Here is a 26868-nt window from a genome sequence, read left to right on the forward strand (position 1 = left end):
ACATTTACTTTTGATACTTAAGAATATTTAAAACCAAATACTTTTAGACTTTTACTGAAGTTGTATTTTACTGGGTCACAATCACTTTTACTTGAGTCATTTTCAATGAAGGTATCTTTACCTTTATTCAAGTATGACAATTAGGTACTTTTCCCACCACTGACAAGCATGTGCATTTAATGTAACTCCTTAAATATGGAACTCCTGCATGGTCTCTGAAGTCGTTACACCCCTGTAAAGCATTTCATACAGGGCATTATAATACTGCTTCATAAGGCATAACAAGTTGAAAACCTTGCAAACCTGAATACGGAACTCCTGCATGGATTCTAATGTCATTACACACCTGTGGAGCATTTCATGTAGTGCATTATAAAATCCACAGAGCATTATGGCCAGACTGAATAACACCTTAGGAAGCAGTGTTATAATTTACTGGCTGTAATGCTCTGTGGATATTGCAATGTATGTATGTTTATGTGCAGTGTTATCAGCACATGTTATGCATATGCATAAGGCATTAGGAATGTGCTCTAATGCAGTATGAAGATGGTATTCATATGGAGTATTACCAAATGATTATGCACTACTATAAGTAAAGGAAACTTATTTTTGCTGCATATTTCTCAATAGGCAGTAGGCCCATTTCCCAATAGGCTGTATGTAGTAAGCATTTGCAGTGTCAGTGATGACATAAGCCATAAGCTTCACAGAGTCTTGCCCGCTACTGAATAGACAAGTGTAATTATTTATACTTTTACTTTTGACACTTAAGTATATTTTGACAATTACATTTACTTTTGATACTTAAGAGTATTTAAAACCAAATACCTGAATACAATGTAACCTATTACACCTTAAATCATCTTCAGAGTCTTGCCCGCTACTGAATGGACAAGTGTAGTGTTTCTAACACAAGTTGGAGGAATGTCTTTCATCAGAGATAGCATTTATTTTGGGAGATTGGAAAATATGACCTTTTCATTCAAGACAGGGAAAAATATTGCTTCAGGTGATAATAAAACATGTTTTGTTTAGTTACTTTTTCTTCAACTTGTTTCTCTAACTTTGTAGCAAGTCAAGCTAGCTAGCTAAACGTTAGGCAAGCTTGAAGATACCACTCTAGCTAGCGACCTCCACCCCAGCTAATAATTATCATAAACAAACTTCATTACCAACACTGACTTAAATGGGTTGCAAGTCATATAATTTAATAGGATTAACAGCCAATGTGTGTTATTTAACATTACTATTAAAATAGTACTAACTTAGGGTACTAGGGGGTAACTAGCACCCCCTAAGAACAACGTTTAATTCCTGACAAAAAAAAGCAAAGTTTGGAAAAAATGTGGCATCTGGATGAAGGTCATGCTTAGGTGAATTTTTATTTATTTATTACATAATCAGGCAAGTCAGTTAAGGACAAATTCTTATTTACAATGACGGCCTCCCGGGGAACAGTGCCCTGCTCAGGGGCAGAACAGATTTTTACCTTGTCAGCTCGGGAATTGGATCCAGCAACCTTTCGGTTACTGGGGGTGCCAGTTACCCAGGTAGAACATTATGGCATAGGGTTTCACACAAGTGTGTTAAAATCCATTTAATCACTTTTATAAAGAATTATTTGTAAGTAATACTTAAACGCTAAGTGTAGTTGTCTTATTTTTATTATTTAAATAAAATATGGGAGGGAAAGGGTGTTGCACATGTCACCTTTAATATCTGCACTATGAGGAGATTTGATGTAAAGTCTTTTTACTTACCTGCTGTCACGTTCGTCGTATACACAATGAGCGGACCAAGGCGCAGCGTGAGTAGAGTTCCACATATTTATTATAGTGAACCTTCAAAAAACAACAAATAATAAACGAACGTGCAGTTCATAGCGCACATAGCACTAAACCAAAACGAAACAATATCCCACAAATGCAGGAGGGAAAAGGACCACACAAAGTATGATCCCCAATTAGAGGCAACGATCATCAGCTGCCTCCAATTGGGAACCATACTCACACCAACATAGAAATTCAAGACTAGAACACACCCTAGTCAAGCTCTGACCTATTGCACCATAGAGAACCCCAAGGGCCCCCTTGGCTCCGGTGCGGGCCGTAGCCCCCGTTCAGACAGCGGATCTGACCCTGAAGCCGGGCTGAACGCCTGGTGCGTGGAGCCGGCACAGGTGGCACCGGACTGATGACACTCTCTTCAGGGCGAGTGCGAGGAACCGGCACCGGAGCAGAGGAAGTCTCCGGCCATGGAGCGGGACTGGACACCGTGCCTGGACTGAGCACTGGCACAGAAGAAGGCTCTGGCCATGGATCGCGATTGGACTCCGTGCCTGAACTGGGCACCGGCGCAGAGGAAGCTCCGGGCCGTGGACCGTCGCTGGAGGTTCCGGACTGTGAACCATCGCTGGAAGCTCCGGACTGTAAACTGTTGCTGGAGATTCTGGACTGTGAACCGTCGCTGGAGGTTCCGGGCTGTAGACCGTCGATGGAGTCTCCGGACCGTGCACACGCACTGGTGGACATGTGTGGGGAGCCGGCACAGGACGTACCGGGCTGGGGAGGCGCACTGGAGGCCTGGTGCGTGGAGCCAGCACAGGTGGCACCGGACTGATGACACGCTCTTCAGGGCGAGTGCGGGGAACCGGCACAGGATGTACCGGGCTAGGGAGGCGCACTGGAGGCCTAGTGCGTGGAGCTGGCACAGGTGGCACCAGACTGATGACACGCTCTTCAAGTCGAGTGCGGGGAGCCGGCACAGGATGTACCGGGCTGGGGAGGCGCACTGGAGGCCTGGTGCGTGGAGCCGGCACAGGTGGCACCGGACTGATGACACTCTCTTCAGGGCGAGTGCGAGGAACCGGCACAGGACGTACCGGGCTAGGAAGGCGCTTTTCAGGGCGAATGCGCTGCAGAATACACCTAACCAACATCTCTCTCCGATCTCCCTCCTCAAACAGCTCCATCGACTCCCCGACGGTCTCTGTCTCTCTCCTCGGCTCGACCGACAGCCCCTTGTGCCCCCCCCCCCAAAAAAAAATCTTGCAGTTTCTGTGGCCGCGGACCCCAGTGTCGTCACTGTCCTCCTATACTCCTTGGCGACTCCCGCCAAGGAAGGGTCTCGCATCCACCCATAGCCGTAGCGCACATAGCACTAAACCAAATGAAACAATATCACACAAACGCAGATGGGAAAAGGACCATACTAAGTATGATCCCCAATTAGAGGCAACGATCATCAGCTGCCTCCAATTGGGAACCATACTCACACCAACATAGAAATGAAAGACTAGAACACCCCCTAGTCACACTCTGACCTATTGCACCATAGAGAACCCCAATGGCTCTCTATAGTCAGGGCGTGATACCTGTAAAAAAAAAAGTTATTTATTTGCTGTTCCTTTTCCATACAATCTATTGTGTACAATTCCACTAAATATTATTTGAATAATGCAAAATGTTCAATCCCAGCAGTCCCATGACATTCAGGAGCAAAAGGTTTTCAATAGATGTTTTTAATTAATAAAAAAAAATATTATATATTATTTGGAATATAATATTGGAATGGAATATAACTAATAACATTAAATAACTTTGGAATATAACATTTAATAACAATAACTTAACTCATTAATTCAGTGTGACATTGATGTGGAAACTCTCTTATGCTCTGCTATTGCATGATTCTAATTTGTACATAGGTCACAAATAAAGCTATCCCCAGTAAAATTGGAGCACAACTCATGAGCCCACCTCCTGCAATACTCAAACCTAATCCAGTCCCCACCTGTGACTGAAAATGGGGAGATATGCCAATTTAAAGCTCTCTCTTAAAAACATAGCTAGCTATCTAGCTATATGACATAAAATGCTGTGTAAAATAACTAAAATTCAATAAAGTAAGATTAACTGCAAAACTATCAGTCATTTACAACTGAAATTAAGTTACGTTATCTTTTTAATGTATTTTCCCTCAGACGATCTGGTAGTAAGGTTGCTAGCTAGCACTCCTAGCAGCTTTTGCTAACTAGTTAGCTGGCTAGCATTTCCTGCTAGTGAAGTTGCTAGCAAGTTAGCATAAACTAGCGCTAACTGTGCCAGTCATTGTCTAAATGACAGGTAGAAACATTCATAACCGTAAAAGGGTAACTAGCCCCCAAAACACTCATCCAACATTATTTAAAAATGATCTCAATATTTCTCTGTAAACAAGAGGATTATTTATCTTAAGGCTTGTACATTTAAAAACAATTATAGATCCAAATTCATTGGAGTAACGTTATATCTACATTTTTTTTTTTAATAAAAAAAATGGATACATTTACCACAAAATAGTTTTGTTGAAATATGTCCAAAAGTTGAGAAGACACAGAGGATTTTTGTTGTTGTTGAGCAAGAGCAGTGACAGTCAGAGAACGTATTTGGTAACTACCCAAACGGGCTACCCAACGGGATAGTTACCCCCTAACGTTAGTACCCTATACGAATGGGTAATTGTTTACAAGTTGCTAGCTATCCCATAAAGCCATCACCAAAAACTACACATTTTCATATTTTTCTGTGGTTGGTCACTTCCTGTTCTTCCACGGACTCTGACTGGACTGAAGATGATGCAAAGTTTGGAAAAATTAAGTGTGCGCCGTACTTCTCGCCGCAGAGCCTTCAACCGCACGGGGGCGTTGCGATTCCACTTTGTTGTGGACGTCACCATTTAAATGAATGACATCCTGCGCAATTTAACGGGGTTCCTATGGTTAACGTGAACGAGGCATCACAGTGACAATCTACTTGCAAAATAAACTCGGCTACTCAGGCTTTAGGACCGTGAATCCACCTCCTTGGTGGAGAGGGCCTATGCCGGATCGAGCTGTCATATAGTCGGACGTTCGCGTTCAGTTTGATAGTTTTTGGCAGTGGCAAGAGCGATGCAAGACAAGGAGTGTAGATGAGATAGAGAGATAAAGAGGAAACCAGTTAAATATAACACCTAATCAGAATATAACTTTGTATCCGTTTACAGGAAAGTGCACAGTGAACATGTCGGTGTTAGCGCTACAAGAGTACGAATTTGAGAGACAGTTCAACGAGGACGAAGCCATACGATGGATGCAAGAAAACTGGTAGATATAGTCTATGAAATATCATATTGATGTGGGGAGGATTGTTTGTGTATATGTGACACAATTTCCTCATACTCGTATTAATAGAAACAGGAAATGAATGAATAAGAATAGCATATTCTGGATGCTGCTAACGTTAAGCTTGCAAATAGCTTATGTTGTGGTCTGCTTAGGCTTTCCTATAATAACATATTTCTCATAAAGCAGCTAGAGGATCATCCGCACACAGTAGCCTACCCTATTCACAACATATGCAGGCCTGGCTGTGAATTAGTTACAATGAATCAAGAAAGTGCCTATTGGTGAATAGCCTACCAACTGAACCTATCACTCTATTATTAGGCTACATCTCGTTACAATTTCCTTCCCTTCTGATGTGACTTTCAGTGATTTGCGGATGTAGAATGTTTATTTTTAGGCATCAGATTCCAGGTATTCAAGGTGATGCGGCGCTACTGTTATCTGTCTGCTGACCAGATAATTCCGTCCTCTTACATTTACCGCTGCCCAATAGCCCTGTATTACAACCGGTACGCTATGAATGAAATAAATCCCACATGCCGAGAGTTGACAGAGGTAGACCTTTCGTTTATCAGCATACTATTTTGTCTAGTCCGTTGCGCTCCAAAAACGGATTACATTTAGACCTACAATACGCACAATACCGGTTTGGAGTCTGTAGTCTCGTTTCTCTGGCCAAACAGACAGAATAACTAAACAAACGTGTTCATTCATTGACACAAAGCGCACCAGTGCCTGTGGCAATAACCTTCCTAGCCTATAAGTCTAAGGTGCTAACCATTACAAACACATTCCTTAAGAAAATATGACCAAATTATAGGCAAACACTCAAAATAACATCACTGCCTGGATAGGCTATATGTTCATGTTCTGGCCAAACCCTTAACATAGACATATGCTCACCAAAGACAGGGTAAGACCATTATATATCCACCACAGACTGAATAAATAGAAAACTAACAAAACTTGTCTTGGTAATGCCTATTGATGCCGGATGATGCAGGTGATGAGCACGGCCATAATCAGGTTATGCTCAGGTTATGCTCCATCTGCAATCACACCCTACTAATACCTGTAAGTGTCTAGGAAATAAATCACCATTATGGTTTTTTAAATCGTTTTTATAATTGACTGTTATCCATGACCATCAGTGTCTAATTAGTCTCCTGTGTTTACCATTGTAATAGCCTATGGGAGGTCACCACTTATGCATTGGTTATTAACTGACTTAAATAATGATTAAAGTATTTATACCTGTTAAAAAACCTTCCATAGACAGGTAAAAATCTCATTTGTAATGCAACAGCAGCCTACACTAATGCCACATGCTGGTTTATTGGTAGGCTACAGAACTAGGAAATAGCAAAAAGAAGTGTGTTAATTTGTAATAGTAGAAACATTTATGTTGCAATTAAACATTCTTTAAAAAGGAAAATTTTACAGAAGTCCAATGTGTTCCTTTTCAGAATCAAGCGTGTGGAAACATTGTGCAGGAGCTGCCCATAAGTTGGTGCTACCAACGGACCAATAGAAATTATCTTATGATGTCTGCTGACAGAGTGCTAGCCAATCACATCGCAGCTCATGATCTGTGCCCACTCTTCTGGGCAGCGTTTGCACTGCAGCAGGGATGTCTGCTCTGACAAGACCATACCGCATGGTTCTGAGAGGAAATAACTACTGCACAAATTCACGAGTGGTTAGTCATATTCACCCAAATTGACATTACACAATAGGTGTATGAACATGTTACATGTTTTGAGAGATATGTTATAGAGTAGTCAACTTAGTTGTAAATAGGTGCAGCCCTTCAGCCTAAACTCCTAAAGAGAAAAATCATAATTGAATGCTAACCAACCTGTTTCTTTCTCTGCCGTACAGATACAATAACAATGCATTGCTTCATGGGTGATTTTCTGGCACATTTCAACTGCCTTTAACTGTTGGGGCCCTATTCAATGAAACAAAATACCATAATGGCACTTTCTGATGCATGTACTAATAAAAACAACACTTTCAAACTCTACAGCATTGTAATTGAAGCATGTGTTCTCACTATGCAGGTGACCTCCCTCTCTCTCTCATCACATTTCTTGAATGGGCTACTGTATGTTGAGGCCTACCAAATACCAATGGGAAATAGAGGAAAGTTTTAATGGTAGGCTGCTGCAGTCTATTGACTACTGTGTGATGAAATAGTTGCAGGGACGGCCTCTGTAGCTGCCAGTACTAACAAACTCAGAGGAAGTGCACCTTAGTCCAGCGAGGACAAAACCCCTGGGGAAAGTGAGGACAGATGATAAGCTCTTTTGGGAACGACTGCAAAGAATCAAGCTTACGCAAACCTTGTCTCGTTGTTATAACAAGGCTTGCTCTTTGCTATTGGGGTGTTCAATCCAAACGGGAGAAAAATGTCATGGTTGACTCAGCATGTCTGGAAATGGCATCTGATCTTCAAATCACTGCTTCGGCTTCAGGGGGCAGTGTGCAGTGTGCTTAACTTGAAAAACAGCATATAGCTACCCTCACATAATTGCTAATTAAACTACCCTCACTTGCCATTAGCTCCTGCAAATACCCTCCCCCTCAGGACAAATGTTTTTGGTTGAAGAAACTCAGTGAATTTATAAAATCTCCCACTGGGCACACCATGTCATTTCAAGGTGGATAATTGGGTAATATTTGGTTGCGATGTTGATCAATGAGATTACAATCACTCAAATGGGAATACAATTTCAGATATTTTGTTTATTTACACAACAAATTGTGATATCGCTGTTCATCTAATAGCACAACCACATGACCTGTGTTGCAGATGAGATTACATTAAAAGTACATGGTGCAAGTGATCAGTAGCGTTCAAGATTCTGAGCAAATCATTGCAGCAATTGTGAATATCTCCGCAGATCTGCGATGACCTATGCACACTATCTTGAACATGCACACTTTATATGATTACATAAGAATACCATTATAGTTACAGTAACCTCAATGTGGCCATGGATGTGTTTCTCATTTTAAGGTTGAATGTTACTTTCATTAATTTAAGGCTATTTTCTGTATTACAAAAGTAGTATTTAATTGTATTTGTTGACAATGCAACCAAATATCAACATTTAAAGGAGATGTATCTACTGCTTGCTTAGTTCCATCTGAGCCACTAGACCATCCCATTCTTTAACTTGTATTTGTGGTTGAGTGATAATTTATTTTCTTCTATTTTGTTTTTATTTGGGTGGGGTGGGTGGGTGGGGGGGGGGGGGGTAGATCAGCTTTAATATTGTAAATAGATTGTGGCTTCTATCAATGTTATTGGTTGAGAGAATGCCGAGTGTGCAAAGTTGTCATTAAGGCAAAGGGTGGCTACTTTGAAGAATCTCAAATATAAAATATAATTGGATTGGTTTAACACTTTTGGGGTTACTACATCATTCCATATGTTTTATGTCATAGTTTTGATGTCTTCACTATTATTCTACAATGTAGAAAATAGTACAAATGAAGAAAAACCCTTGAATGAGGTGGTGTCCAAACTTTTGACTGGTATTGTACATTTAAAAATATATATATATTTTCCTTCTTTATTATTTTCCCCTAACCCAACAATACTTATGCTTTCACTTCCAGCTTATACATACTACACACATTTCACGGACAGTATATTTTACATTAGTTATATTTTGTTTGTTTTTGGTCCCACCCGTCAGCTAAGCTCAACTCCTCCCATCTATCTCTGAAGACCATACAGTCTAGCTGCCATATATTTTTCCACTCAACATATAATTTGTTAAAGGGATTCTTTTGAATTTTGGTAGTGAGGCCATTTACAGTGCATTCGGAAAGTATTCAGACCCCTTGACTTTTTCCACATTTTGTTACATTACAGCCTTATTTTAAAATTGATTGAATTGTTTTTTCCCTCATCAATCTACACGCAATTCCCCATAATGACAAAGCAAAAACAGGGATTTAGATTTTTTTGCAAATTTATAAAAAATATAAAACTGAAATATCACATTTTTGTAAGTATTCAGACCCTTTACTCAGTACTTTGTTGAAGCATCTGGCAGCAATTACAGAATCAAGTCTTCTTCTACATCTGCGTTGCTTGCTGTTTGGTGTTTTAGGCTGGGTTTCTGTACAGAACCTTGTGACATCGGCTGATGTTAACAGGGCTTTATAAATGCATTTGATTGATTCTTGGGTATGACGTTACAAGCTTGACACACCTGTATTTGGGGATTTTCTTCCATTCTTATCTGCAGATCCTCTCAAGCTCTGTCAGGTTGGATGGAGAGCGTCACTGCACAGCTATTTTCAGGTCTCTCCAGTAATGTTCGATCGCATTCAAGTCCAGGCTCTGGCTGGGCCACTCAAGGACATTCTGAGACTTGTCCCGAAGCCACTCCTTTGTTGTCTTGGCTGTGTACTTAAGGTCGTTGTCCTGCTGGAAGGTGAACATTCCACCCAGTCTGAGGTCCTGAACACTCTGGAACAGGTTTTCATCAAGGATCTCTCTGTACTTTGCTCCGTTCATCTTTCCCTGGATCCTGACTAGTCTCCCAGTCCCTGCCTCTGAAAAACATCCCCACATCAGGATGCTGCCACCTCCATGCTTCAACGTAGAAATGGTGCCAGGTTTCCTCCAGATGTGACACTTGGCTATTCAGGCCAAAGAGTTCAATCTTGGTTTCATCAGACCAGAGAATCTTGTTTCTCATTATCTGAGAGTCCTGTAGGTGCCTTTTGGCAAACTCCAAGCGATCTGTCATTTGCCTTTTACTGAGGAGTGGCTTCCGTCTGGCCACGCTAACATAAAGGCCTGATTGGTGGAGTGCTGCTGAGATGGTTGTTCTCCTGGAAGGTTCTGTGCCTTTCCAAATCATGTCCAATCAATTGAATTTACCACAGGTGGACTCCAATCAAGTTGTAAAAACACTCAAAGGGTGATCAATAGAAACAGGATGCACCTGAGCTAAATTTCAAGTCTCATAGCAAAGGGTCTGAATACTTATGTAAATAAGGTATTTCTGTTTTTAATGTTTAATACATTTGCAAACATTTCGAAAAACCTGTTTTAGCTTTGTCATTATGGGGTATTGTGCTAGATTGATGTCAATGTTTTATTTAATCCATTTTAGAATAAGGCTGTAACATAACAAAATGTAGAAAAGGGGAAGGGGTCTGAATACTTTCCCGAAGGCACTGTATATACTTCCCCAGAGTCAGATGAACTAAAGGATACCATTTTTATGTCTGTGTCCATTATGAAGGAGGTTAGAGGTAGTTTTGCGCATCAATGCTAACTAGCATTAGGAAGTCTGTGGATATTTACTAGGATGCTAGAGACAAAAATTATATCCACTAGTTCATCTGACTCTGGGGAAGTAGATAAAGGCCCTCACTGTCAAAGTCCCAAAGTATCCCTTTAACTTGTGGACAAGTTAATAGACTATTTATTGTATTTTAGGAGTAATTTCAAAAGTAATATTAAATTATGTTTGGTTGTCAACACAACCAAATATCATCATTTTACAGGGGATTTATTTTCTGCTTGGATAGTTCCATCCGTGCCACTGACTTAGTCTGTCTTTAATTCCAGTTTTTCTACAAATTAATAATTGATATGTTGGATTCACGTCTCCATCTCAACCAACAATCAAAGTTAAAGAATATGATCAAATCAAAAGTTAAATGCACTTTAAATCAAATTTGATTTGATTTAGTCAGATTCTTTTACTTAGATTTTTAATTGAGATGGAGACGTGAATCCAACGTATCAATGTTATACAGTAAATAACAGTAAGTAACATTCAACCTTAAAATGAGTAACACATGGCCACATTTTGAGGTTTGAAGCCAACCAGAGCTTAAATCCCTAGACCTATTGTATTGTCTATTTTAGTTGAATTCTGGGTTGAATTGGAACAATAGCTGTTGATGACCTAAAATAGTATAATTTATGCTATATGAGTGATAAAGTATTGTCCCATTTCATTTGCTCTGATAAACCTACCCATTGGAATGACTTGGATAACAACAGTGAATCTATTTAGTTTTTAAGAGGAGATCTCTCAACAAACATTCTTATTGTAATAGTGACAAATATCATAACTAAGCAGGACAGGGCTTGGTTAAAACCCTGGATGAGTGACCAAATGGTAGCTGTAGATAGATGAATTCGACAGTAGGTGTTGCCCAGCCTATAGTTTTTTTTCTGATAGTGGATATAAATGATCTGATGTTGTTGTAATAAAGGTACACATTTTACGTATTGTCTATGTTGAAATTTGGTTACCATGATGACATAATTCTGTGGTTAAAATTTCAACCTTAAAACAACAGTTTACTTTGACTTACATTGACAAATGATGTTGAATAAAACAAAGAATCTCAGTCCTGGGAACATACAGCATTTTGGCAACAGACACTTGTTCTTTTGGAGTTAGTCAACAAAGTGGCACTGTGACATTTTGATGATGGTTTGACATTAAACAGATTCATTCACAAGATCACTTAGAGATCACCGTTCAGTGGCAATAGAATGCAAGATTTGGCTATAACTGAAAATAATTGTACATTCAAATGTCTCGATATTTTTATGTTTATATAGAGGACGCTGTTTGTTCTCTGTGTGGTCTTAAGTATAAACCTGATGAGACATTGCCCAGTGAGAGAGAGAAAAAAAAACCAAGGGACTGTTTTTGCTTAGCATAGCGTTATTAACTATCACATTCCCTCCGGGCTCAAACCCTATAGCACCAGAGCACCTTCTTCTAGAGGTTGGAACTGGTTCAGGTAACAGAACCGAAAACTGAAAAAGAACACAATTTTTAAAGGAACAGAATCAGAACCGGGAATGAAAGTGATCTACAGTATACTGTTCTGGAACAGAACCATTATTTTAAACCCGTTAATAACATTATTTTAGTTCTGGGCATTTTTTTCCCAGTCCCACAAAAGATGAAAAAAAGTGCCTATGCAAAGCCCTCTCTCTGTCAATCAGGAACTTCTTCCAGTGTCTTCCTGCCAGTTGAAAATCTTTGCCAGTGTGTGTGTGTCTAGGCAACCTGCCTTTCCCCTTCCGAAGCATAGCAGTAGCCTACTGATGTTACAAGCATGATTCAGCTGATAGGGAGAGAGATTTTTTTATTATAGAAGAATGGATGAACTTTTTCAATGATAGTTAGGGACAGTGGTGTGTATTCATGGCTGCCAAGGGAAGCCAAGCTTCCCTAAAAAATGGAATAGAAAAAAAACATATCATAATTTATATTTTGTGTCTCTGTGTTTCATAATTTGTTTTCAATTTGCAAGAGGCTGAATGTATCTCACCAGAGTGAGCGAAATAGCTCCCCTCTGTCTCTGTATGTGTAGGCCATCTATCTGATGCTGTCTGGTCAAAAAGAGTATGACATTATTGCATTAAATGCAAGGGAAGCCAGTGAGCATTTGGCCTCCCTTGATCATTTTTTAAATAAAATAATAGCCAATCAGCATTGAGCTTAAATTAGTGAGCTCAACTGTGAATTGTCCTGGCACACATAAAAAAAGTGTCAAGGGAAGCCAGTTTGGATTTGGCTTCACTCCTATCACATCACATTGCGAGAAATATGTAATTGGCAGAAACAACTTGATTTTTTGCATCTCGATGTATTGTCCTCCGGTGGCTAGCTAGCTAGCTTGAATTATCCCTTTCCTAAATTAGCCATGGATGGAGATAGGGATTTGGACTTTTACTTAATTCTCCGTTCTGGCCAGTGATTATAACGGTGATTCTGATCCAACCATAAATTCATACATTGTGCCTCTGGACTGAGAGGATGGAAGTTCAAATCAAATCAAATTACATTTAATTTATCACATATGCTTAATACAACAAGTGTAGACCTTACTGTGAAAATCTTACTTACCAGCCCTTAACCAACAATGCAGTTTTAAGAAAAATAAGAGTTAAGAAAATATTTACTAAATAAACAAAAGTAAAAACATAAAGTAACAATAACGAGGTACCGTTACTGAGCTAATGTGCGGGGGTACAGGTTAGTCAGGTTAGTCAAGGTAATTGAAGTAATATCTACAGTTGAAGTCGGAAGTTTACATACACTTAGGTTGGAGTCATTAAAATTTGTTTTTCAACCACTCCACAAATTTCTTGTTAACAAACTATAGTTTTGGCAAGTTGGTTAGGACATCAACTTTGTGCATGACACAAGTAATTTTTCCAACAATTGTTTACAGACAGATTATTTCACTTATAATTCACTGTATGACAATTCCAGTGGATCAGACGTTTACATAGACTAAGTTGACTGTGCCTTTAAACAGCTTGGAAAATTCAAGAAAATTATGTCATGGCTTTAGAAGCTTCTGATAGGCTAATTGAACGGCGGGAGTCTGTGTACAGCAGAGTTCTGTCGCCAGTTCATGACTAAACTGAGAATGTTGTTGTTTTTTTCTATTTGTATTTTTTTAGGTGGTGTTTTTTTCAACAATCAAACTCAATGCCTCTTTGATTGACATCATGGGAAAATCAAAAGAAATCAGCCAAAACCTCAGAAAACAAATTGTAGGCCTCCACAAGTCTGGTTCATCCTTATGATACATTTCCAAACACCTGAAGGTACCACGTTCATCTGTACAAGCAATAGTACGCATGTATAAACACCATGGGACCACGCAGCCGCCATACCGCTCAGGAAGGAGACACGTTCTGTCTCCTAGAGATGAACGTACTTTGGTGTGAAAAGTGCAAATCATGTCCTCTGGTCTGATGAAACAAAAATATAACTGTTTGGCCATAATGACAATCGTTATGTTTGGAGGAAAAAGGGGGAGGCTTGCAAGCCGAAGAACACCATCCCAACCGTGAAGCACGCGTGTGGCAGCATCATGTTGTGGGGGTGCTTTGCTGCAGGAGGGACTGGTGCACTTCACAAAATAGATGGCTCATGAGGAAGGAAAATTATGTGGATATATTGAAGCAACATCTCAAGATATCAGTCAGGAAGTTAAAGCTTGGGTCTTCCAAATGGACAATGACCCCAAGCATACTTCCAAAGTTGTGGCAAAATGGCTTAAGGACAACAAAGTCAAGGTATTGGAGTGGCCATCACAAAGCTCTGACCTCAATCATATAGAAAATGTGTGGGCAGAACTGAAAAGGCGTGTGCGAGCAAGGAGGCCTACAAACCTGACTCAGCTACACCAGCTCTGTCAGGAGGAATGGGCCAAAATTCACCCAACTTATTGTGGGAAGCTTGTGGAAGGCTACCCAAAACGTTTGACCCAAGTTAAACAATTTAAAGGCAATGCGACCAAATACTAATTGAGTGTATGTAAACGTCTGACCCACTGGGAATGTGAATAAATAAATAAAAGCTGAAATAGATCATTCTCTACTATTATTCTGACATTTCACATTCTTAAAATAAAGTGGTGATCCTAACTGATCTAAGACAGGGAATTTTTACTCAGATTAAATGTCAGGAATTGTGAAAAACTGAGTGTAAATGTATTTGGCTAAGGTGTATGTAAACGTACGACTTCAACTGTATGTATAGGTAGGGGTAAAGTGACTATGCATCAATAATTAGCAGCGAGTCGCAGCAGCGTAAGAAATGAATAAATAGGAGGGGGTCAATGCAAATAGTCCAAGTAGCCATTTGATTAGCATTCTTATGTCTTGGGGTAGAAACTGTTAAGAAGCCATTTGGACCTAGACTTGGCTCTACGGTACCGCTTGCCGTGCGGTAGCAGAGAGAACAGTCTATGACTTGAGTGTGGGTGGCATGAGTCTTTGGCAATTTTTAAGGGCTTCCTCTGATGCCACCAGATACCACATCCTCTCGATGGTGCAGCTGTAGAACTTTTTGAAGATCTGAGGACCCATGCCAAATCTTTTCAGTCTCCTGAGGAGAAATAGGCGTTGTCCTGTCTGCTTCACAACTGTCTTGGTGTGTTTGGACCATGATAGTTTGTTGGTGATGTGGACTGCTCTAAACCTGCTCCACCACAGACCCGGCGATGAGAATGGGGGTGTGCTCGGCCCTCCTTTTCCTTTAGTCCACAATCATCTCCTTTGTTTTGATCACGTTGAGGGAGAGGTTGTTGTCCTGGCACCACACTGCCAGGTCTCATCATTGTCGGTGATCAGGCCTACCACCGTTGTGTCGTCTGCAAGCTTAATGTCATGCTTGGCCACACAGTCGGGGGTGAACAGGGAGTACAGGAGGGCCTAACCACGCACCCCTAAGGGGCTCCCATGTTGTGTTGTTGCCTACCCTTACCACCTGGGGGCGGTCCGTCAGGAAGTCCAGGATCTAGTTGAAGTGGGAGGTGTTTAATCCCAGGGTCCTTAGCTTAGTGATGAGCTTTGAGGGCACTATGGTGTTGAATGCTGAGCTGTAGTCAATGAACAGCATTCTCACGTAGGTGTTCCTATTGTCCAGGTGGGAAAGGGCAGTGTGGAGTGCAATAGAGATTGTGTCATCCGAGAATCTGTTGGGGTGGTATGCGAATTGGAGTGGGTCTAGGGTTTCTGGGATAATGGTGTTGATGTGAGCCATGACCAGCCTTTCAATATGTAACTAGCTAACACATTTTTATCCAGGTAGCCTAGGACAACAAAAAATAAAATTGTGTACTGTATGACAGCCATAGACCTTTTAGGCAACACGAAAGAGAGAAGGATGGCATTGGCGTTTCTCTACCTGTAGGGTGAGACAACATTTTTTTTCTATTTGCACGGATGCACACACACACACACACACACACACACACACACACACACACACACACACACACACACACACAAATCAGAACAATGGACAGCCACATCATAGTTAGCTCATGTTGATTGGACTAAATAGTTTTTGGTATATTTTAGTTGTCACTGTATGAGACTAAGCATAGGTGATTTGATGATGTTGAAATGTGGAAATGGTGCTGGAATAGTGGAGGCAGCTCCTGTTTTCTTTGCGACTTGCTGTAACTCTCCGTGGTTCTATTTTAAAAGCTATTTAGTGGTCCGAAAATGTTGGATACATTAGCTTGCTTGCCCATGCTATAGGTCATGTAACTGTTTGTTACATGCAATATGCTTTGCGGACTTCACTGGACAGTGGTTGCTCTCCAGTATTGTGAACAAAGGTGTGGTTTAATTTGTTCTGCCACGGTGTCTTCTTATTGTCTCAGCCTTCGTCCTATATATCACAGTGGCAAGGCATATGAACTAACAGGTTATAGAGCAAACAACACAATTATCACAACACAGGTTCTAATATGATTTTTTTTTTGGCTTGCCTCCCCCCGTGATTTTAACCATGCACTGCTACTGGTTAGGGATACATAGTTATCACAGTTGACATTGTATTTATTGACTACAAAAATGTAAGACGGGTTTTTAATTTAGGTGCTGCTCTGACCACACAAGCTTGTTTGTTAGCTAGCTATCTCTGGTCCAACGTTAAGTCAACTCTTAAGTTGAAAGACATTCAAAGTTCCTCCATAGAAGCCGCTCCTCCGTAGGTATAATGCTGTGGGCCAAATTCAAATGATGCATGTCATAACAAGATGCCCAGTGCTTCCAGCCAAGCCTCCTCCTCCACCCTCACTCGCTCTCTCCCCACCCACAAAATTTCAGCTGCCTCTTGTCTTTCTGTCATGCATGTAAACATCTCACTGATCTATAGCTTGCCTTCTCCATCGCAAGCTGCTCTATCCGCAACGCATGATTGGTGAAGTAATTTAATGTTGAGTTAAATGTAAAAAAAATGTCCTAACTTGTTAAAACTTCTTGGGGCTGCAATCCCGTTAACGGGATCGATATGACAACAGCCAGTGAAAGTGCATGGCGCCAAATTCAAAACAATAGAACTCTCATAATTAAAATTTCTCAAACAAACATGCATCTTATACCATTTTAAAGGCATTCTTGTTGTTAATCCCACCACAGTGTCCGATTTCAAATAGGCTTTACAGCGAAAGCACCACAAACGATTATGTTAGGTCACCACCAACTCACAGAAATACCCAGCCATTTTTCCAGCCAAAGAGAGGAGTCACAAAAAGCACAAATAGAGATTAAATGAATCACTAACCTTTGATGATCTTCATCAGATGACACTCATAGGACTTCATGTTACCCAATACATGTATGTTTTGTTTGATAAAAATTCATATTTAAAAAAATCTCAGTATACATTGGCGTGTTACGTTCACTAGTTCCAAAAACATCCGGTGATATTGCAGAGAGCCACATCATTTTACAGAAATACTCATTATATATGTCGATGAAAATACAATTCTTAGACATGGAAATAGAGATATACCTCTCCTTAATGCAACCGCTGTGTCAGATTTCAAAAACACTTTACGGAAAAAGCAAACCATGCAATAATCTGAGACGGCGCTCAGAAATAAAATTAAATAATCCGCCATGTTGGAGTCAACAGAAATCAGAAATAACATTATAAATATTCCCTTACCTTTGATGATCTTCATCAGAATGCACTCCCAGGAATCGCAGTTCCACAATAAATGCTTGATTTGTTCGATAATGTCCATTATTTATGTCCAAGTAGCTACTTTTGTTAGCGCATTTAGTACACAAATCAAAACGCTCGTGCAGGTCCATCCAAACGTCGGACGAAAACTTCAAAAAGTTATATTACAGGTCGAAGAAACTTGTAGAATCAATATAATCAATCTTTAGGATGTTGTTATCATAAATCTTCAATAACGTTCCAACCGGAGAATTCCGATGTCTGTAGAGAAGCCATGGAATGCAGGTCGCTATCATGTGAAATTCACGTGACCAGGACCTGGCTCTCTGCCAGACAACTGACTCAAACAGCTTCCATCCGGCTCCACAACACAGTAGAAGACTCATTCAAGTTTCTAAAGACGGTGGACATCTAGTGGAAGCCCTAGGAAGTGCAACTTGATCCATATCCCACTGTGTATTCAATAGGGGCTGGGTTGAAAATCGACCAACCTCAGATTTTCCACTTCCTGTTTGGATTTCTTCTCAGGTTTTTTCCTGCCATATGAGTTCTGTTATACTCACAGACATCAGTCAAACCGTTTTAGAAACTTCAGAGTGTTTTCTATCCAATGCTAATAATAATATGCATATATTAGCAACTGGGACTGAGGAGCAGGCGGTTTACTCTGGGCACCTTTCATCCAAGCTACTCAATACTGCCCCTACAGATTAGTACATGGGGCCCTGACCCCAAGTTTGGGAACCACTGTAATAACCTCTCTCTCTCTCTCTCTCTTTCTCTCTCTCTACTTGCTTCCTCTCGCTCTATGTCTCCTCTGCTTCCTCCTGAATGCATTGCAGCCTGCCTCAGCCTCGCCAGGTATTATGAGAACTTAGTAGTCTCTTTTTTTACTACTGTTGAGGTAGACTCCGTTTAATGTTAGCTTCTTACTTCATCCTAGCTGGCTAATACATAGCCGGAGCCCTTCAATGTTACTGCAATATAAGTTTCTGCCGGAAGCTAGCCACCTGACTGACTGCCACATCTATAAGCGACTATTTACCAGTTGTGCACTTGTTCTGCGAGAGACGGTTTTTGTTTGTTTGGAGGAAGTCTATAGACACGGCAGGAGTCGCAGGACGGTTTTAAAATTGCATTTTGTTCGGCATCTCGCAAATACACTGTCAGAAACTTCTCTGGTTGCTTGCTTGAACTAGGGTAGGGTGCTAGGGTAGTTCATTTCATGTCTATGGCCCTCGGCCTGTGCCACGAGAGGGTGGAGTTAGCCATTTGAGAGAGTGGTGAATGTGCTGCTAAAGGTAAATCCAGGGGAAGCAGGCGAACATAACAAACACACCACTATCCACTCATTCGCAAAGAGGCAGGCGCAGCTCGAACTTAGTCAGATCAAGAATATAAGCGTTCTGAGCTGATTGACGCTGGGAGCAATATTTAGATGTTGATCTAGATTTTTTTTATGATTGTGTACAAAATATATTTTTTTATTATTTAAAAAAATTCAAATTATAAAGGTCCGAGGTCCGGTCCTCGGTGTCCTCATATGTAGTTGTGTATGGCTCTGTGCCAGCAAGTGACCAAACAACACACAGATCAGTCCATAATGTTGTCTACTTACAGTACAGCTGGCTGGTCTTAATGTCCAACACACTGTGGCTGCCTGACACTGAAGTACACATATATTCAATTTACCTGCTGAGTCATTCCCAGTCAATCCCCCCACAAACTTCACCATTGCTCCAGAGTCAGTGATGGTTGCTCAGGTTGTGTAGTGTATTCAGTCATTGAAACCCTCAGTGGACTTCCAAGCAATCATCCTCTTGGGCGACTGCATGTCATTGTAGGATCAGTTGTTTCATGCAATTCTGAAGGAAGAGCTGTAGACCTCTACAAAATGTGATGAGATAGATACCATGTTAGCTTACTGCATGGACATACAATGAGAATACAAAACATTAAGAACACCCACTCTTTCCATGACATTGACAGACCAGGTGAATCCAGGTGAAAGCTATGATCCCTTATAGATGTCACTTGTTAAATTCACTTCAATCAATGTAGATGAAGGGGAAGAGACGGGTTAAAGAAGGATTTTTAGGCCTTGAGACAGTTGAGACATGGATTGTGTATGTGTGCTATTCAGAGGGTGAATGGGCAAGACAAAATATTTAAGTGCCTTTGAACCAGGTATGGAAGTAGGTACCAGGCGCATCGGTTTCTGTCAAGAACTGCAACGCACATTGCTTATCTATCCAATTGTTTCAGACCTACAGCAGTTCCTAGGGTTAGTCTTTGGACAATACCCAGTATTATCTTGCCATCACATTCCAACTTCCTAAGGAACCTTACTCTCCCCTCAGTAGCTAATACTACATCGTCACTGATTGTGACTTTCTGACAAAGGTTAGAATGTTCCTTTTGCAAAGGTTAGGCCAGCTAGCTAGTCCCCAATGAGTTATGGTATCGACTACTGGGAGGGATGCTTTACATGCTGCTTTTCCCAGAAGGATAGGATGCGATGATGGTGATTGCTGCTGACTGCATCGACCCAGAGCCTACCTCTGGCTTGATGTTGTCACCCAGCAGTACATCTGGATGGAGGATACAGAGAGGGAGATGTGGGGTGACTTTCCCATCTTGTCAAAGTGTCAGCTGAGAGTCAAGATGCAGACAGAGGAAAGAGCAGTCATTCCATTGTATTTCATCAAACAGCTTTTGCAGAGGCAGATATTCATTTTCAACCTGCCAGTGTATCAAATGAAATGTGTTTTTGCATTTGCTCAAGTGGCCATGAGGTCAAAAATACATCTAATTTGCACTGCTCACCTTGCATCTTTGTATTCGCTAATGATCTACACTTGGCAAAATGCAATAAGTCTCATTCAAACCTTCTAAAGCTTTCATTCTCTTCCTACTATAAATAAACCAGCCATTCACCATTACACTTTAATCCCTTAACAAGCTGAAACGATTATCTGCCAGAGCCAAACAAAATAATTTGCCTAGTTGTACAGTTATTATCAGCTCAACTGAAATAGGCAGTGTAACTAACAGTGCACATTTTAATGTATCATTATCAAACTCATTCTTCCCATTGAATACACTGGCGTAAATGTTTTAAACTGTATCATAACACTAGCGCCAGAGGTAACACTTTTTTGTGGTAGGCTTTGTATGATGTAACAATTATGTTTCTTGCTGTATGTCCAGTTCTAGATTTATAGTTCTCTGTTCACCACTGAATTCGACTCCCGCCTCAAGGCCACCAGATGCATCAAACTATTTGCATTCCCGGCAGAAGTCATTAATTGTCAATGGAGCCGTCTGCAGCTCTACATTGGGGGTGCCGTACTAGGCGGCGGTGAGTTCTGTATACCGCATGTGTTCAATATTTTCAACTTGTGCGTTGGAGGTACACACAGACTCCAACTACAGTGCCTTGCGAAAGTATTCGGCCCCCTTGAACTTTGCGACTTTTTGCCACATTTCAGGCTTCAAACATAAAGATATAAAACTGTATTTTTTTGTGAAGAATCAACAACAAGTGGGACACAATCATGAAGTGGAACGACATTTATTGGATATTTCAAACTTTTTTATCAAATCAAAAACTGAAAAATTGGGCGTGCAAAATGATTCAGCCTCTTTACTTTCAGTGCAGCAAACTCTCTCCAGAAGTTCAGTGAGGATCTCTGAATAATCCAATGTTGACCTAAATGACTAATGATGATAAATACAATCCACCTGTGTGTAATCAAGTCTCCGTATAAATGCACCTGCACTGTGATAGTCTCAGAGGTCCGTTAAAAGCGCAGAGAGCATCATGAAGAACAAGGAACACACCAGGCAGGTCCGAGATAATGTTGTGAAGAAGTTTAAAGCCGGATTTGGATACAAAAAGATTTCCCAAGCTTTAAACATCCCAAGGAGCACTGTGCAAGCGATAATATTGAAATGGAAGGAGTATCAGACCACTGCAAATCTACCAAGACCTGGCCGTCCCTCTAAACTTTCAGCTCATACAAGGAGAAGACTGATCAGAGATGCAGCCAAGAGGCCCATGATCACTCTGGATGAACTGCAGAGATCTACAGCTGAGGTGGGAGACTCAGTGGCAAGAAGAAAGTGGCAAGAAGAAAGCCATTTCTTAAAGTTATCCATAAAAAGTGTTGTTTAAAGTTTGCCACAAGCCACCTGGGAGACACACCAAACATGTGGAAGAAGGTGCTCTGGTCAGATGAAACCAAAATTGAACTTTTTGGCAACAATGCAAAACGTTATGTTTGGCGTAAAAGCAACACAGCTGAACACACCATCCTCACTGTCAAACATGGTGGTGGCAGCATCATGGTTTGGGCCTGCTTTTCTTCAGCAGGGACAGGGAAGATGGTTCAAATTGATGGGAAGATGGATGGAGCCAAATACAGGACCATTCTGGAAGAAAACCTGATGGAGTCTGCAAAAGACCTGAGACTGGTACGGAGATTTGTCTTCCAACAAGACAATGATCCAAAACATAAAGCAAAATCTACAATGGAATGGTTCAAAAATAAACATATCCAGGTGTTAGAATGGCCAAGTCAAAGTCCAGACCTGAATCCAATCGAGAATCTGTGGAAAGAACTGAAAACTGCTGTTCACAAATGCTCTCCATCCAACCTCACTGAGCTCGAGCTGTTTTGCAAGGAGGAATGGGAAAAAATGTCAGTCTCTCGATGTGCAAAACTGATAGAGACATACCCCAAGCGACTTACAGCTGTAATCGCAGCAAAAGGTGGCGCTACAAAGTATTAACTTAAGGGGGCTGAATAATTTTGCACGCCCAATTTTTCAGTTTTTGATTTGTTAAAAAAGTTTGAAATTTCCAATAAATGTCGTTCCACTTCATGATTGTGTCCCACTTGTTGTTGATTCTTCACAAAAAAATACAGTTTTATATCTTTATGTTTGAAGCCTGAAATGTGGCAAAAGGTCGCAAAGTTCAAGGGGGCCGAATACTTTCGCAAGGCACTGTATCTAGCTTTTAGCGAGTTGAAAAGAGAAGCACGTGTGCATCAAACACGGAAAATGCGGGATAGACATCCAGCAAAACAAAACGCATATGCATCTGGTGGACATCGGGCATCAGGGTGGTTCTTACCGGACTGTCTAATCTGTTATATCCAGGGCCTATTTATATCTTGGCCTTATGTAGCACTTTGTTACAGAACCGAAAGTTTGGTGTACTTCAAGGGTATGCCTTGACGCCACAACTGATTCCACTGCTACTGTGCAACCTACAAACAACTAAAGCAAGCCAAAGGACAAGGCCATTCACCCTGAACTGAGTTGCTTTACTGTGAAGGCAGCTCTCAGACCGAACACACACACACTCATCCTTATAGTCAGTGTTACGTAAGGGGTGAAATCTCCTGCTCCAGCTAATACAGATCCAAGTTACACATCAGGTTAGCCAGCAGCTTTGACCAAAACAGCTAGGGGAAGGGAAATGGCCACAAGTGTGACTAGCCTAGTTATTGTGAACTGCTAACACTAGGTTAGCCCAACCATTAGAAGGTGCATGCAGATCTAGCCATCAGTATTGAAAGACTCCTTTTGCATTAGAAAAGTTTAGTCAAATAGTTCCTGCCATGGTCCAATTTCATGATCAGGTGTGATTTATGCCTTCAGGTAAGATTTGTTTAGAGATCTGTCCACACATTCCCTATCTAATCTCTCTCTGAAATAGGCCACTTACACTGTTAAATATTTACAGAGCGAGATACCTATTGCAATGATTTTTCAAACAAGCCCTAAACCAGGGGACATATTATTCCAAAAGTAAATGCACACAGGTACAATATTGTGCAATCCTACATTATGATTATAACCAGGCTCAGTCATTAGTTCTGTGACCTCCATATTAAATATAATATTTATAGTTCAAGCCACTAGCTAGCTCTGTTTGGCAGGATGACCTGATACATTGTGCAGACATAGGAGGGAATGAGATCCCCCGGAAGGCCGCCACTGCTTTGCTCGCTCTATCAGAACGCATTAGATCAGCCCCTAATGTTTGCTTAGCTCCAGCAAAGGCTCTGGTACAGACTCGGCCACCGCCCAGCAAGTCTCACTCAGTGATAAGGGAATGCATGGGAGGTGGCTTGCTCTCCATGAATGCTGATGATGACTGGCAAAATGGAGCAGTCTGCAGCTCTGTTGGATAGCTCTCAGGGATGTGAGAGGTACAATATAATAATGAAGAAAAAGAGACACAACTCCATCTTAAAGCATAGGAAAATGTCAGTAAATATGTCCCAAATATGTCCCCACTCAATGTTCGACCTTTGCTGTATGTGACGTTTACTATTTTCACAGTTATTATTCATTTGGAATCACTGTTAGGCTGTGCTTTAAACTGCCTTTAAAGCTGAGTTGAATTGTAAAGGTATTTTGAACAAATCTCAGCTGGAAGAATAAAGTAAGGTTTCAGAACGTGCAGAGTGTGAGAAGTCTCTTCTGATTGCTCAACTGTACTTGCAACAGTAGTACTCCATCCACTGATACATTGTGCCATCGTAATTAGTCAGGAACAGCATTCATAGTGTAGTGTTTCCTGTTAGGGTTTTCCAAATAGCATTGCATTTACATTTTAGCAGACACTCAGTGCTGGGGTTTCTGACTCCAAACTGAGTTTTCATCTAAATATATCCTGTCTCAGGTCACTTTGTGGTTCATTATTGTTGGATGGGAGTAAAGAACAAATAAATCAGATGTGAAGAAATTAGTCCAGTGCCAAGAGTCTAATGTCTTGGAGTTTATTGAAGTGCTGTGTATAAATCTTGTTTCAGGTGAAGATTAATCTCTTGGATTAGTCCACCATCTCTGATGCCGTCATTCAGAGACGATTGCATATCTCTGACTATAACCCTCCCTGACAGAGCTTCTCTTTTAAAAGTCGTTTAGAGGCACAGATCTAGGATTAATTTATACTCCGCCAATCATGACCGTAACTATTAAAGAGTTTCGACACTAGAATAACTGTTTTTGACTCATATTGATGCCACATAGGCCGTTTTCAAAGGGTTTCATTGCTTTTTAAAGGCAGTCAATCTTTAATATGCAAAACTGACCATAGATCAGCATCTAGGTGATGACCTCTGACCCCTAGACATATGTATAGAGAGGCAGCAAGAGACACTTTCAGCCCCCAGCCCCTAACTGAAGCTCCGACGTGAATGCTCTTGCCACATGCAGGTACTATGAGGCACGGAGGCATGATGTGAATTCACACTGACGTCTCAAATGAATTCCCATTCCTGGAGGCATTGCTTAGCTACAGCTGGCCCAATTGAGCAAGGAGAGAGACAGCCCTCGAACCCATTTGTCAACTTTGACCATGCCCCAGGTTTTCTCTGACCTTAGTGGGTTTTGGTCCATGTTATTGTACCTCATTCAGACTGTACTCTGTAGGGCTTTAGACACTACTGAGACAAACCAAGCTGAACAAAACCAAGTTCTACTGTGCTGACCTGGTTGAGCATTCACCATAGTTGCTGGGAACTGTGCTGAATAGGACCGCGTGAAAAGATCACAACCAGCACAGTTTGGTTTGGGTTCGATGGTGTGAACAGGGTACTTGGTCCTCTACTTCCTAGTATCTACATCTCTGAAGCTTTAACTGTACTGTTCTGAGGAATCTGTTTATCATTGTGACCTTTAACCTTTTTGGCTGTGAAGACTGTCTGAGGAATGTGGGCTTGTTGCTCGTCTGGAATTCGCTCTGCCTCACTATAAGGTGCTTACTCTGACTCTCTCCATTCTTCACCCTTGTTTATTTTCTTTGGAACAAAGATGTCATTCTGCGCTCTGAACTGTGCTATCATTGTGTGACAGCAGCTTCTTTGGATTTTCACTGCACTGCTTTGTCCTTTGTTCAATCAGTTATCAAGCCTGCAAGCAAACACACTAGCTGTTTGATTATTTGCATTTTGCACAAAGGGGATACTCGTTGTCAACAACAGTAATGTTCTTTCAGGATATTGTTCTTGGTGAGGTTGTTCAGAAGTGTTAGTTCTGGTCAACACAAGCTAGTGAGTTTCCCTATAGGAAGTTAGGATCTATTACTTTTCTATAATGTTAGATTTTCTTTGTTTGCAGACCCTTTTTTGAAGATTTCTTCCGTTTCTTCAAGGAAAATATTCTGAGCAAAAATATAAACGCAACATGTAAAGTGTTGGTCACATGTCTCATGAGCTGAAATAAAATATCCCAGAAAGTTTCCATACCCACAAAAAGCTTATTTCTCGCAAATTCTGTGCACAAATTTGTTTACGTCCATATTAGCATTTCTCCTTTGCCAAGATAATCCATCTACCTCAAAGGTGTGGCATATCAAGAAGTTGATTAAACAGCATGATCATTACACCTTGTGCTGGGGACAATTAAAGGCCATGCTAAAATGTGCAGTTTTGTCACACAACACAATGCCACAGATGTCTCAAGTTTTGAGGGAGCGTGCAATTGGCATACTGACCACAGGAATGTGGAGCTGTTACGTAATATTTGAATGTTAATTTCTCTACCATAAGCCGCCTCCGACGTCATTTTAGAGAATTTGGAAATACCTCCAACCGGCCTCATAACCGCAGACCACGTGTAACCACGTGAGGCCAGGACCTCCACATCCGGCTTCTTCACCTGCGGGATTGTCTGAGACCAGCCACCTGGACAGATGATGAAACTGAGCAGTGTTTCTGTCTGTAATAATGCTCTTTTGTGGGGAAAAACATTTTCTGATTGGCTGTGCCTGGCTCCCCAGAGGTTGGGTCTAGGCCCTCCTTGGCCAACCCAGCGCTACGTCCCTGCCCAGTCATGTGAAATCCATAGATTAGGGCCTAATTAATTTATTTCAATTGACTGATTTCCTTATATGAACTGTAACTGAGTTAAATCGTTGATATTGTTGCATGTTGCATAATTTTTTCAGATGTAAACTTCCCTACTTCCAATATTCCAGGTACCTCTGGTTCAGGGAAAGATGATAGGGGCTACGTGGGGTGAAGTGCCTTGACAAGTAATGGGGCATGATCTTGCTTAGCCCTATATTGCTTCTTAGAATTAGGTCTTAAACAGTTTTATAAGGATGGCCAGGGCAAAGTAGGTAGAGGTATGAATGGGATTTTAGGTAATATTGCTGCATTGCGATGACAAATGAAAAGACAACTCCAATCT

At 41.0% G+C, this 26868-nt stretch overlaps 1 protein-coding gene across 1 annotated transcript in view; it reads left to right on the forward strand.

Annotated features, from left to right (window-relative positions):
* The first annotated feature begins 4613 nt into the window (after positions 1–4613).
* elovl6 (ELOVL fatty acid elongase 6) overlaps positions 4614–26868 on the forward strand; it is a 28631-nt gene continuing 6376 nt past the window's right edge. Inside the window, exon 1 of the mRNA XM_036943047.2 lies at positions 4614–5128. Within this exon, the coding sequence (XP_036798942.1) occupies positions 5046–5128 (83 nt within the window). The 5' untranslated portion in view covers positions 4614–5045. The remainder of the gene's footprint in view (positions 5129–26868) is intronic.

The sequence above is a fragment of the Oncorhynchus mykiss genome, chromosome 14, assembly GCF_057628025.1.
Source record: "Oncorhynchus mykiss isolate SJ-2025 chromosome 14, ASM5762802v1, whole genome shotgun sequence".
NCBI classification, from domain to species: Eukaryota; Metazoa; Chordata; class Actinopteri; order Salmoniformes; family Salmonidae; genus Oncorhynchus; species Oncorhynchus mykiss.